Source organism: Heliangelus exortis, chromosome 1, assembly GCF_036169615.1.
Source record: "Heliangelus exortis chromosome 1, bHelExo1.hap1, whole genome shotgun sequence".
NCBI lineage: Eukaryota > Metazoa > Chordata > Aves > Apodiformes > Trochilidae > Heliangelus > Heliangelus exortis.
The window spans coordinates 130,548,368-130,561,768 of NC_092422.1; the positions used below are offsets into that span (position 1 = coordinate 130,548,368).

At 37.7% G+C, this 13,401-nt stretch overlaps 1 protein-coding gene across 1 annotated transcript in view; it reads right to left on the minus strand.

Moving 5' to 3' along the window:
* Positions 1-13,401, minus strand: part of NAV3 (neuron navigator 3) — a 267,393-nt gene that overhangs the window by 143,740 nt on the left and 110,252 nt on the right. The window contains exon 6 of the mRNA XM_071766381.1: positions 3,074-3,142. Coding sequence (XP_071622482.1) covers positions 3,074-3,142 — 69 coding nt within the window. The remainder of the gene's footprint in view (positions 1-3,073; positions 3,143-13,401) is intronic.

A 13,401-nucleotide genomic window follows, 5' to 3' on the forward strand; every position in this document is an offset into this window, starting at 1 on the left:
CCCAGAGCAGAGCTCTGCTCTTCAGCTGTATGCATACTAACCTTTACCATGACCCATGAATCCAAGTGATCTTCTGTTCCCTGAAGAATGCACTAAAACAAACTTAAAAAAATATTTGCTCCTTCTCATTACTCTAATTTGACAGGCAGTAAGAGCCCTGAGATCATTTTTCAGAAGTAATGAAAAAAAGCAATGAGAAATCATGTGCAACACTAGAAAATCATTTGTTCTGTTAAAGCATAAAATAGTTCTGCATATATTAAAACAAGCCAGCATGGTACAAGACCAGCCTGGCTAAACAAGGAGCTTCGGGCAGAACTCAGGAAAAAAAGGAAAGTCTACCGGCTATGGAAGGAGGGGCAGGAAACTTGGGAAAATTACAAAGCTACTGCAAAGATATGTAGGAAGAAAAATATGAGGCCAAAGCCCAGTTAGAATTAAATCTGGCCAGTATCATTAAAGATAGTAGAAAGAGTTTTTATAAATATGTAAATAGCAAGAAAAAAGCTAGGGACAATCTCCCCCCTTTACTTGTCCTGCGAGCGAAGCTTGTGACATGTAAAGGCTGAACTGCTGAGTGCTTATTTTGCCTTCATCAGTGCCAATTGCTCCCTGAGGGTCCAGCTCCCTGAATTGGAAGACCAAGATGGGGAGCAGAATGAAGCCCCCATAGTCCTGGAGGTCTATAGGACCAGATGGGATCCACCTGAGGGTACTAAAGGAGCTGGCAGAAGTGCTCACCAAGCCACTCTCCATCAGCAGCCCTGGCAAAGCGGGGATGTCCCAGTTGATTGGAAACTGGCAAATGTAATGCCCATCTACAAGAAGGGCTGAAAGGATGATCCAGGGAACTATAGACCTGTCAGTTTGACCTCGGTGCCAGGAAAGCTCATGGAGCAGGTCAGCTTGAGTACCATCACACGGTACATACAAGATAGCCAAGTGATCAGGCCCAGTCAGCATGAGTTATGAAAGGCAGGTCCTGTCTGACTGACCTGATCACCAAACTGGGTGTCTGTGTGGATCTGCTGGAGGGTAGGGAAGCCTTACAGCAGGACTCAGACAGGTTGGGCCAATGGGCCAAGGATAATTGTGTGAGGTTTAACAAGGCCAAGTGCCAGGTCTTGCACCTGGGTCATAAGAACCCCATGGTAAGCTACAGACCTGGGGAAGTGTGGTTAGAGAGCTGTAAGCTGGAAAGGGACCTTTGGTTGATAATGGACTTAATATGAGTCTGCAGTGTGCACAGGTGGCCAAGAAGGCCAGTGACATCCTGGCTTGTATTAGGAACTCAGTGGCCAGCAGGAATAGGGAGGTGATCATCCCTCTGTACTCAGCTCTGGTGAGGCCCCATCCTGAGTCCTGTGTTCAGTTCTGGGCACCTCACTATGGGAGGGACACAGAAATGCTGGAGCGTGTCTGGGCACTGAGAAGGGCACTGAGAAGGGCACTGAGGCTCATGAAGGGCCTGGAGCACAAGTCCTGTGAGGAGAGGCTGAGGGAGCTGGGGGTGTTCAGTGTGGAGAAGAGGAGGCTGAGAGGAGACCTTAGAGCTCTCTTCAACTACCTGAAGGGAGGTTGGAGCGAGGAGGGAAATGGCCTCATCTCCTTAGTGACTGTGATAGGACCGGAGGGAATGGATGGAAGCTGTGCCAGGGGAGGGTTAGGCTGGATGTTAGGAAACATTTTTTCACTGAGAGACTTGTCAGGCATTGGAATGGCCTGCCCAGGACAGTGGTGGAGTCATTTAAAAGGCTTTTGGACCTGGTCCTTAGGGACATGGTTTAGTAATTAGATTATGGTGTTGGTCAAAGGTTGGACTGGATGATCTTGGAGGTCTCTTCCAACCTAAACATTCTGTGATTCTGTGCTTCTGTGATTCTGTATTCTGCATTCCAGAATTTGAGCACTTGCCACAATAAGCACGTTAAACATGAGATCATTTGCTCTACGCACTTTCCAGTTTACACCATTTGCTGTCTTTTTAATTGAATTCACGTTTAAAATTTCTCTTGCTGAACCATGTTAAGCAGCTAAGGAAATGCAAAGAGAAGAATAACGAATAAGGGACAAGTCACATACCTCTGAACAGGCTTCGGAAATACTGCCACAGATTTAGAGCATTAGACAATAAGACTGTTAACCCAAACATGTTGAATATGGACAAGACAGGAACATCAGCAATAAAGAAAACTTAAGACTTATAAATGCAGGTGCAAAGCAATTGGACAGTGGTATAGCTTATTCCAAGCAATCACCAGCAACTGAAATTGTGTTAGTGTGCTATACTGCAAAATGAAAACTTTTGTTGTAGGTTATTCAAATTAGAGTTCACTGTTCTCAGGAAAGGTATAGTTAATGAACACATTAATTATCCCCCATGAAGAAAAGCTTGACCCAAGATTAAGCTTTAGACCTCCATTTCTTTCTTCTGCAATCTGGCTTGCAGATTTTAGTGCTCATGGAAGACATAAACTGAAGGTACTAAGGAAATCTGAAATATGGTCAGCTCCTACACACAGCTCTTGTCAAATTCACTGCCAAAATGAAGCATCTCATTTGTAGGGACTGTGTGCAGGCTGCACTTGATGGAGCAGCCTGAAAGTGGTTTTTTTTTTCTTTTTTATTTTGCTTCTGCAGGAACTTGGATCTGTGAACTTGCTTCTGTGAACTCAGCTTCTCAGGTAGATTCCTGATACATGCAAAACATCCCCTGGGAATTAGGAGCGACTTCTAAACATCTTTTCATTCATGACTGAAGTAAGTATTTGAGGCAAGGAGGAGAGAGCACTAAAATCACCAGCTAATCCTTCACATCCAGTATTTTACATGCAAGATACAAAGATGTAGGATGCATAAACACCAGAAAGAGCACAAAGAATACATTACAAATCCGCTCCTTCCCGACCTTACAAGGCTTTCCTATGGCATAGCTCATTTGCTGCAAAGCTTGCACGTATAACATACACACACATTGTTTAATGTCTGCTTATTTCTAAAGGATAAAGTATCAATGGCTATATACTTGCTTGAGTATCACTAACAAGCAATAAATTAGAGATATTTAACTGACCTAGAAGTCTTTTTTTGATTGGTTGCAATTCCACTGTGATTAGACTGAGTTGCATATCTGGCTGTGAGACTGTATGAGAAGAAACAGAGAAACTGAATTAAAGAATTTCTTTTAACATGTATAGAAAGAACACACCAGCAAACTGTGAGTTAATGAATACAAATTGAACATGAATATAAAACACAAATTAACTGTCAATAATATGAAATAATGTAAGCATGCAGATTTTTATGAGAGATGCAATACACAGATTATGAAATAATGGATATTGATGGATTTTTTTTTTTTCATTTGCTAGAAATAATCTTAGGAACAGACAATGTGAGTAAAGTTTCAGTGACTGAATTACTGAAGTCTTGCTCAGCTAATGCACCTCAAAACTTTGTGCCTTTTCTTTTTTTTTTCCAATCTACAAAAATTACTGATCACAAATACACAGCCACTAGTTTCTCCAGTATCCTGACTGGGTTCACAGTCTGACAAGGATGCTATCGCTATACCAGTGTGGACTCAGAACTATTCCTGCTAAAGGATAACCCTCCCCACAGTAGAGCTATATGGCAAAAGCCATGGAATCATCATTATTTTCATTACTGTTACAGCAGCGTAGGTCATGTTTGTGATGCATTACCCAGGTAATGAATCAGAGGTGTTACTAAGAAAGCCCTGACATGTTCTCAGATATACAAATTCCACAGGAAAATACACCTTCTTCTATTAAGGCATCAGAGTAGTGTTTCTGCAACGGAAGTTATGCTGTGCTACAGGACAAAGAGATGTCTATTCCTCTTGGCACCCAAATATACATCACTACTAAACAGTAAATTTATGCCTCTTGGGATTTTTTTTTTTATATATATTTGCATAGGGGATATGTTAAAGGTATGGCCAAGGCCAGGCCTTCACCCAGGGAATTTCAGCTCCCATGAACAACTGTATCCTTTGAGATCCACATAGCTTGAGGATACAGACAAGTGCCCAAGCCAGGTGCAATCACAACAGCAAACTCCTTGCATTATTAAGGAAGTGACAGAGAACAAAATAAACAGAAACTCTTATTAGTCACAGACTGCTTTTGTCTCTTACAGCTCTTCATCTTCCAGCAATTCTTCTGAGTAGCAGCAGAAAGCACAGTGCTCCAGTCTCAGCTTTATCGACTGCTAGCAATGATAAGAAACACCTGGTGGTGTTGAGTCTACGAGAATTAAGCAATTTCTGCCAGTCCACTGGAGCAGATAGCCTGAGACTAGTGCAGAAGGGAGAAGCCCTCAAGGGAGAAAGGTTTTTTCCTGAAGAAGAGCAAGAGGAAGGAACAAACCAAGGCACAATGTGAGACTTCAGCGGGATGCATGATTATTGTTACTTTTCCAAACTAAACCCCATTAAGGAGTTAGGGATTGCCTCTGTGTCTGCAAATTCCAACTGGCACATGTGCACATGATGAGTATAAAAAAGAGATGAGAACTTTAGTCCTAAGAAGATAAAAAGGAATCATTCTATATACAAAAGCAACAGTCAGTTCTCTGACATATTTTCACAGTAATGCTGAGAAAGTGCTTTTTTCGCACGACTATAGCTTCTGTGGGAATTATAATAAATTACAATAGCATCAAAATAATTACAGTTTATATATTTTTATATCTCTAGCCATTAGTATATTAAATTAAGTTCACTTACAGCTGTATTTCCTAGCAATGTCTGGACTTATGATGCTAATGTGACATAGGATAGTTCACTGACGTTGCTAAATTTGTGCTGAGCATAATAGCCCATCCTTGAAAGGATCTTCTCCTCAAGTTTTGGGGTTTTTTCAACATATTTAAAATGAAGTAATCTAGAAATTGTTAGCTGGTTATCTGCATTGACTAAACTAAGAGGATGGTGAGAAAAATGGTATGTCAAATAAAACTTCAGTGCAGTTATGTTGTAAAAGGTAAAATGATACACAGGACAATAAACACAGACAGTGAGCTGGAAAAATAGTGAATAGGATGCGTTGCCATATTGTATTGTAGTTTTTCTACCTCAAACAATACAATTCCAAGGTAGCTGCAAGATCAGATAATCTCAGTGACATAGATGAGTTGTTGATAAGTTCACCCACAGACAGATGGCACCTTGTCGTTTAGGGTTGTTTTTTTTTTCCTTTTTCTTTTATTAGCAATAAGTACATGAACCACCTATCTGGAATGCTTTTCTTCCATGGTCTTTACCTGGGACTTAATCCACTAGGAAACTCACAAAATGTCAGCTTATAGACTGCTTTCAGACTTTCCAGACAGGCTTGAAAAGCATTGATGGATGTGTCAATGTCAGTAAAGCACCACTTCCACTGTGACTGGGTAAATTTATCTTCCAATATTAATGAGACAAAGGAAAGGGAAAAAGAGATCCTAAACATAAACCAGCATAAACCAGGTGTAACATGTTCCTAATGACTTCGGTTTTCCTTCTCAGTCAGCACTGGATGTGCTGGACCCATTGAAGTTTTGCACAGATGCCTTTTTCCCAACTCCTGGCTCCTCTATTACAGATGTGAGCTGCAAGTCTATCCATAAAAAAATATTTACCTGCTGCCCCTCCATCTTATCAAGTAGTTGTCTGTGGATGACATCTGGCACTTGGGAAAATAAACCCATTTTGCCTAAAATGGTAATTTTTATACTTATAGATCCACACAAAGGTTTACTAAACACATGCCTGTATTAAAGCATAGGGGATATATGTCAAAAGTATGGCCAAGGCAAGGCCTACGCCCAGGAAATTTCAGTTTGCAGGAACAAATGTATTAACACTAAAATGTATTAACTAAAATGTATTAACTAAAACTATTAACACTAATAGTTTTTAGGACAGAGAGGATATATTTGTAAGAGGTTTGGGAAGAGGGATTTTCAAAGCCTTCACTACTCAGCTGTATGCTCCCAAGACCTTTACTCTTCCATAAAACTCCCAGCAGTAGTTTTTTATTACATGGTCACAGCTTCAACTGCTCAGAGGAATCAACTGCTCTTCCCCATTGGCAGGAAGAGGACATACAAACCACAGAGGATACCACAGAGTTAGCAGGAAACCCTAATGCTTCAGGAGCTACAGCCCTGTCTTTCAGTCCTGGGGGCAACTCCAGCACTGGACCTGGGCCACAAACAATCCTTCTGGCCTCTGGCACCATGCTGAACTCTCCTGTTCCACCTAACATGCTAGGGAAGAGAAGGCAGGTGCTCTTGGTTAAGCAAATCAAAGAGGCAAGATGGGTTTACATGCACCTCATCCCAAATCCTTAGAAATCATCTGGACTCTGAAAACTGGATTCCAGATGGAAATCAAGCCCCCCATATTTTCTATTGCAAACCAGGGAAACAGCAGTCAACACAGCAGATATGAAACACTGGGTAATTTCTGTCACTCCATGGGTGAAAATGGAATAAACATGCTGAGACTACCCAGAAAGGCAGTTCACGTTCAGTAGCTTGGGTGGTATTGAGAAAGAAAGAGTTGCTAGAGACTGTCCTGACCCTGAGGTGTGGATGGGGAACTGCACAGCTGTACTACAACAGTGCTGGTTGTAGGAACCAGGACTCTGTTCCATCATGTGGGCTTGCAGCACAGGTATTTGTGTCTGGGAACTAAGGACCATGTTGCACCAAGACAAGGAATTGATGGAGGGCATGCGGTTGCAGGTAGGGTTAAAGGATTAAGAAGTGGTGCTGAAAGGTGTAGGGGAGCCTGGTAAACCAATATAAGCTACAATACTAGAGGTTCTTAAATGCCCTTCCACTGCAACTGAAGTGACATGTTGAACTGAAATGGGCAAATAAGAACAAAGATGAAAAGGAAGAAGTGACTGCTCAACACTGAACTAAACTTTCAGAAGGTCTGTCTTGCTTCTCTAACAATTGCATAGTGTATCAGGAAAGAAATAGATCCTTGAAAGTGTGTATACCATTTAAGCTGAAAGATGGAGCTCCTATAAACCTGGATATAGAACACGAATCAGGCTGCAAATATTTTAACCTTCTTCTTAAAAAAGTAGCCCATTCACTTCCAGTCTGACTATTATCTGTGTTTTATTAACAGTCTTTCAAAAGATCGCAAGGATCATGTTATACCACACTGTAATTTTTCTATAATGTTAGGAGTCACATGGTTCTAAAATGCCAGCTATGTGATCTGTTAGGATTACAAAAATGCAAAAGGGTTTGTAGTATATAATTGAAGTCTTTCTAACTTACTGGCACACTTGAATTTAATATACTGTTGATCTTCTAAAGCGTATTAATATCACTAAGGAGACTGCACTCCAGAACTGTTGGAGACTTCCCTACTAGAAAGATTCTTCGATTAAAAAAACTGGATTAAAAGGAGTGAATTTTAAATGGCAAAATTTATCCAGAAGATCTTTATTGTGCTGTACACCATTTTGTTTTATTTACTTGTTTAACAAACTCCTTGGCTGCATACTTCTCATCAGCCTGCCTGGTAAAAAGCACAAGAGCTAATATTCTAAGATTCACCCAACTCCAAGTTCCAAGGATGCCACAGGAAACAAATGTTTCTAGGCTACTTGCCATACCAAACAGTGTGGGCAGCTAAAAAATCCCTGATTCCTCAAATGGGCAGTCAAGAAAGACAGGATGAAACCAAAAATCCCAAATTTTCCCACAAGCAGTATTTTTCAGATGTTTCTTTTGCCTTTTTAGCCCAGTCCTGGTAAATTAATATATGCTTATATCTACATATTTGAATCTATCTAGCTACATATACATATTTATATAAAGGTGGATTTGATATATATGTGTTTGTGTGAGCATTTTTATATAAATGTCATAGATATAAGGGCATTGTCTAGGTATTCTTATGTTTATATTTTATATATATATATATGTGTGTATATATATATATATTTACCACAGAAACACACATTTATCTTTTCATTCACAAGAGGAAATATCTATGGTTGAGGCAGTTCTAGTTCATGTCATGTCATGTCATGTCATATCATATCATATCATATCATATCATATCATATCATATCATATCGTATCGTATCGTATTGTATCGTATCGTATCATATCACATCACATCACATCACATCATATCATATCATATTGTATCATATCATATCATATCATATTTTTTATATTTCTCCTTTCTGCTCTTTGAACTTCTGGCATCTTATACAAGAAGTTGGTCTCCAACTGTTTCAGGTTGGAGGTAGAATTAAAATTGTGTTTTAAATGTTTTCCTATTGTTCATGGTTCATAAACCGAAAGTCAGATAACCCAGTTTCGCATCAACTTTTATGCTCCTGCAAAACACAGTGACTTGTAATAAGAATGAGCCATCCACCACAGTGACCATACCTTCCCACCCTGTTCCCAGTGTTTGCACTGTGGGTATTTTATAGAATTTAATGAAAGAATATATGAAATCACAACAATAAAAAAAACCCAAAAAAGTATTAAAGGAGCAATAAATTTGCTACTTAGCTACTGTGATTAACCTGAGTTGTAACTCACATTACAACATAAAAATCTTTTACAAATTATTATATTTTTAACAGATTAGCCATGTGAATAACAGTGTGCTGTCAAAAACAGGACTATGACTTCAGGGACCGATCTTACCCTTTTATGACCTTATCTCCACACCATTTACGATCTTGCAATAGAACAGAATTATATCAGATGGTCTGTACAATAGTTTATGCCACCATTCTGTTTCACAGTTTTATAGCATAAGGCTGTAAGGTCACTCCCAGAGAGAATGAGAAAGGGGGTGCCAGAAAGCCTGAGGCTGCCACTTTTTCAAATCTACATTCATTGTAGATTTCATAGATTTTCAAAGAACTCAAATTCACCAACATGCCCCAAACTGAGATTGTTATAAACCTGCACCAATTAACACATAGTTGAGGCTGTTCTTTTTTTAAGGAATCAAAGTACATTTGTGTGCAGTTCATTTGGTTTTCTCGTTTAACCTATACAATACAAGTAAATTTAAAAACTTTCTACCAACATTTCAGCTATACTCCCCCAAAAATTTTCTAAAAGAGGATCAAAACACAAATATACGATTGCAATATGCAATTTTCCTAAGATGGCAATTTTTCTCTTCTGTGACTAATTTTAAATATAATAAAAGCTCATTTTTTAAACTCCTACTTTAATCTATTCTCCATGTGCACTAACTGAGCACTGCCTGTGCTTCTTTGGAAGCCTAGATTTTTTTTAATTTTTTTTTTTTTTGTCAATGAAGAGACAAAGTTATTTTCTCCACAGCAGCTGTAAAGTATACTGTTATTTTATTAACTGGTATCTGTAAAAAAATGTCAAATATCATGTTTGTTGCAATGTTTGTAAAAACAAAAAGAGATTAAAGTTGATAAAAAGGATGGAAAGCACCAAAGAAAGAAAGTAGCAGTACAAAAATAAAATTATGACTTAAATGAATCCAAGAATGCAAGGAAAAGACTGAGTAGTACATTGCTATCAAGGGATCTGTCAAGGAATAAACAAGAGTAACGATGTAATACTTTGCTTCAGAAAAGTCAGAAAATTAATCATATGTAAAAAGAAAGAATGAAGACACTAACTGTTTTCTTATGGCTGCCTTTGGACTTTACATCAATCTAAGTTATATTTACCATAAACGTGAAATTAAATACAACCTCATATGTTCGAAAGACATCAAAATTAAATAGGTGGGAGACCTGAGAAAGGAAAAAAAATGCTTAGAGATAATTTCAGCAGAATTTATTTTCAGAGAATGAGATTAAAATGCGACAAGGTTGAATGGAAAGCTTCTCATAAGATTCTAAATGATCTGGATTAGCAGCAGTGAAAATTAGGGCCAAAGTGTACAGTTGAAATATAAAAGCCAATGAATGGCAAAAGAAACAAGTGAAAGGAAATCAAAATACCTGAAGAGCTCAGGACGGAAATTATCACTAAATTGGTTAAAACACTGTTTTGAAAATTATAAGAGCAGACAGGAAGAAATTATGACAGTCACATTTTAAAATACAACCAGAATAAGAGGAAGAGAAAGAATTATCACTATTGAGAATGTGGCAGAGGTAATTTATACATTTAAGAAATCAGTTTAACCATGTGTTACAAGTTTCTGAAGAAAATGTTTAGACAAACTTCAGATACTTTGCATAGAGGAAGGAATGTAGAACATACTAAATAAATAGCACATGAGGGCAGGTACCAATCAGAAAAAAAAAATTTTGAGGATTCACCCAACAAAATTATCTAAGAAGGTAATAGATATGAAGAGTTTCTGAGGGGATTGTAGTAAGATGTTTAAATAAGAGAGGAAATGTTAAAAAAACTTAAAATCTATTGAAAGACTATAAAATAATTTATAATTGACATTTTTATATTTTCTATTTAGTACATGCTATATCTTATAGCTATAGAGATGACATTTTGGTTTAGAAATTGAAAGTCTACTTTGAAAACCTTTTTTTTTTCCTTATAATTAAGCATAATCAATGTTATTTTCTTATAGAGAGGATGAGATACAGATCAGAAGCATATGAAAAATATATTTTTGCTATTGCATCACTCTGCTTTTTATGTATGAAGGTCATTAGAAAGATTGGTAATTTGCCATCATAAAAAAGGTAACCTTTTTTTTATGGTAATTTCTAAGTCTCTCAAATGAAACAGAAGTATGCATTATGAAACTTCAAATAGAGCGGATGCAATCTTTTAATGTTATTTCAAAATATAGCCATTAAGGCAAATTTTAGGAAGGAAAATCAAAATAATTCCTAATGAAATGGTGGAAATATTATTAATATGTGTGAGGATATGGAGGTGTAGTTTTTTACCTATTGCTCTGTCAATACATCATAGCTGTAGCCTAGAAAGCCTTAGAAACTGCAGTAATTCCCAGCATGTAATGACAGGTACATGGTATATCACGTGTACATCAGTTCCATACTTCTGTGAGATAAACAAATGGTATGTGCAAGAGCAGCCACTTTTTCCAGTGACGTACATAGTGTTTATCGCAGGAAAAAAATCTCTAATTCATGCAACTCTTCCCTATTAAAGGTCTTCCATTTGCTTAGGTACACAGCTAACTGATTTAATTGATATGCAGAGCTACTATATACTTTAGTTACTTGGATTTCAGGAAAACAAAGATGAAAGAAATGTATTCATCAAGTTCCTTTTGCTGGGAACATACAGTGTGGGCTGTAATGACTGCATCTTTGAGGAGTAAATCAAAATGGGCTCAAAGCAGATTTTAAGATAGAGAGATAGCTTGGTTAAAGTAAAATGAAATCCCCAAGGCCCACGTGAAGGTGGGCCGCTGGGGATCTTGGTGCAATCATATTAAACAATTAATTCTGCATTATCTCCCAGATGAATAAAAACGCATCAGAATAGGCTAGGAGCAGTTTGTTTGCTTAGAATCTTACTAGAAAACAGAGAACAGAAAGAAGAAATAAACCTTTTCCTGATTTTTCTTCTCTGCAACTTAAGTAATTATTCTGCACTGGGAAAATCAGAAACTACTTACATGCTTCCCTTCATTAAAACTAAGTGACTACCAATGGCAAGAGCTAAGGACAGTGAAGAGACCTAGTTCATTGCTTTCTACTAACCAAGGCAGACTCACAGCTTTACACATCATTTTTTAGGCTATGTCAGTGCAAAGTACATAAGAACACTGCAACAAAGGCCTTTTTCTGTAGCGAGAGCAGTGTAACCAAGATTGGCATCCAGATTGCCAATATTCTGGCATGGATCTCTTTAAATCCATAATCATAACCATTACATTTGCATTTCTGTATTTCAGACACCATGAGTTGTGTGTCCAATATGCTTAATTTTTTTCCTTAGTACTTCTGAGCAGCAGGCAACATGAAACCCTGTTCATTGCAGTAGTTAAATATGCAACTGCCTATAGTAATCAGCTACCTAACTTTGTTTATGTGGCTAAGAAAATCAGGGTGCTCTTTTAATATAACAAATTTAACAAAATCCATCTGGACTTCAAGCTGTGCTCATCATTCCTCTCCGTGATAAAATAGTTTGTCTGTCTTGGGGAATTTTGCTGACAGCTTACTGAAACTAGTTACTGCCTAATTTATAAATGAGACAGAACTTCTTTCATCCACATGTGTTTCCCCTTAGTATCTGGGTATTTGAAAGATCATCATTGCAGAAAGCTTAGATGTATTGCTGTGGTAATGGAATCCACTAGCAAAGCAAAGCATAAATATATAATGTAACTATTGTTGTCATCTATCTGTACTGACAGATATAAATAAGGCCACCAGCAGTGCATTTTTTTAACTAAATCTCAAAGCAGCAACAGTTACAACAAAAGAGTGAAGTGCCTCAGATTTTGAAATATGCAATTACCACACTTGGTCATGCAAGAATATGGGAAATTTAAGATAAGAAGAAATAACAAATCACATTTAAAACCATTCTCTCCCTTAAGTTACCATTTATTATTTTCTGTAGATTTTCCCACTAATCATCTAAACAATTTTAAAAGATTTTATATTTAGTGATATCAAATTATAATCTTTCATGCATAAAGCATATTCTTTGCAATAAAGTTTCACTTACAGTATATTAACTTCCCTATTCATTTTTTTTACATTTATTTTAAATTTCTGGTGTTGGCCCAAGGATTGGATAGGCCAATGATACTCTTTCACATGCAGTATCATGCTCTCTTTCTGAATATTTTTTCAAAATTCTGAGCTTGGTTATGGACAGATCACATGGGATGAGGCAGGTTAAAATGTTACCATGCTGACCAAATTTTAGATAGCTTTGCTTGGAGCTTGCCGACGTAAACTCAGTATTCTCCAGTGCAGACTTCATGGTAAGGGGAGAGAGGATCCACCAGAAATCAGCTTAATTAAATTTCTAATCTACGTTGCATACTGTAGGAGACACTGATTACAGAGTAGCCCAAGGATGACTTCAGCACAAACCTAATACTGACAGTGTCATGACATTCTCATTATAATCTGCCCCTGGGGTTTGTTTGTTTACCATATACAAACAACCTGGCTATGAAAACAGGATTGTCCTAATACCAATTATTTTTTGGTGCCTGTTTCAGCTTCTGTTGACAAAGGGCCCAAATGCTCCTTCATTTAGGTTGATTGTACCAAAGTGAGTTGGCTCCAGCAGAAGAAGCACACAAAATGGACTCAGCGCCAGTAATGATCACAGACATTGGTCATTTTTGAGGACACCATAACCTGAAAATCAAGATGACATGTTGTCATCATCATCATCATCACCATCATCAGGACCATGCTCCTAAATTAGGAGAGTGAG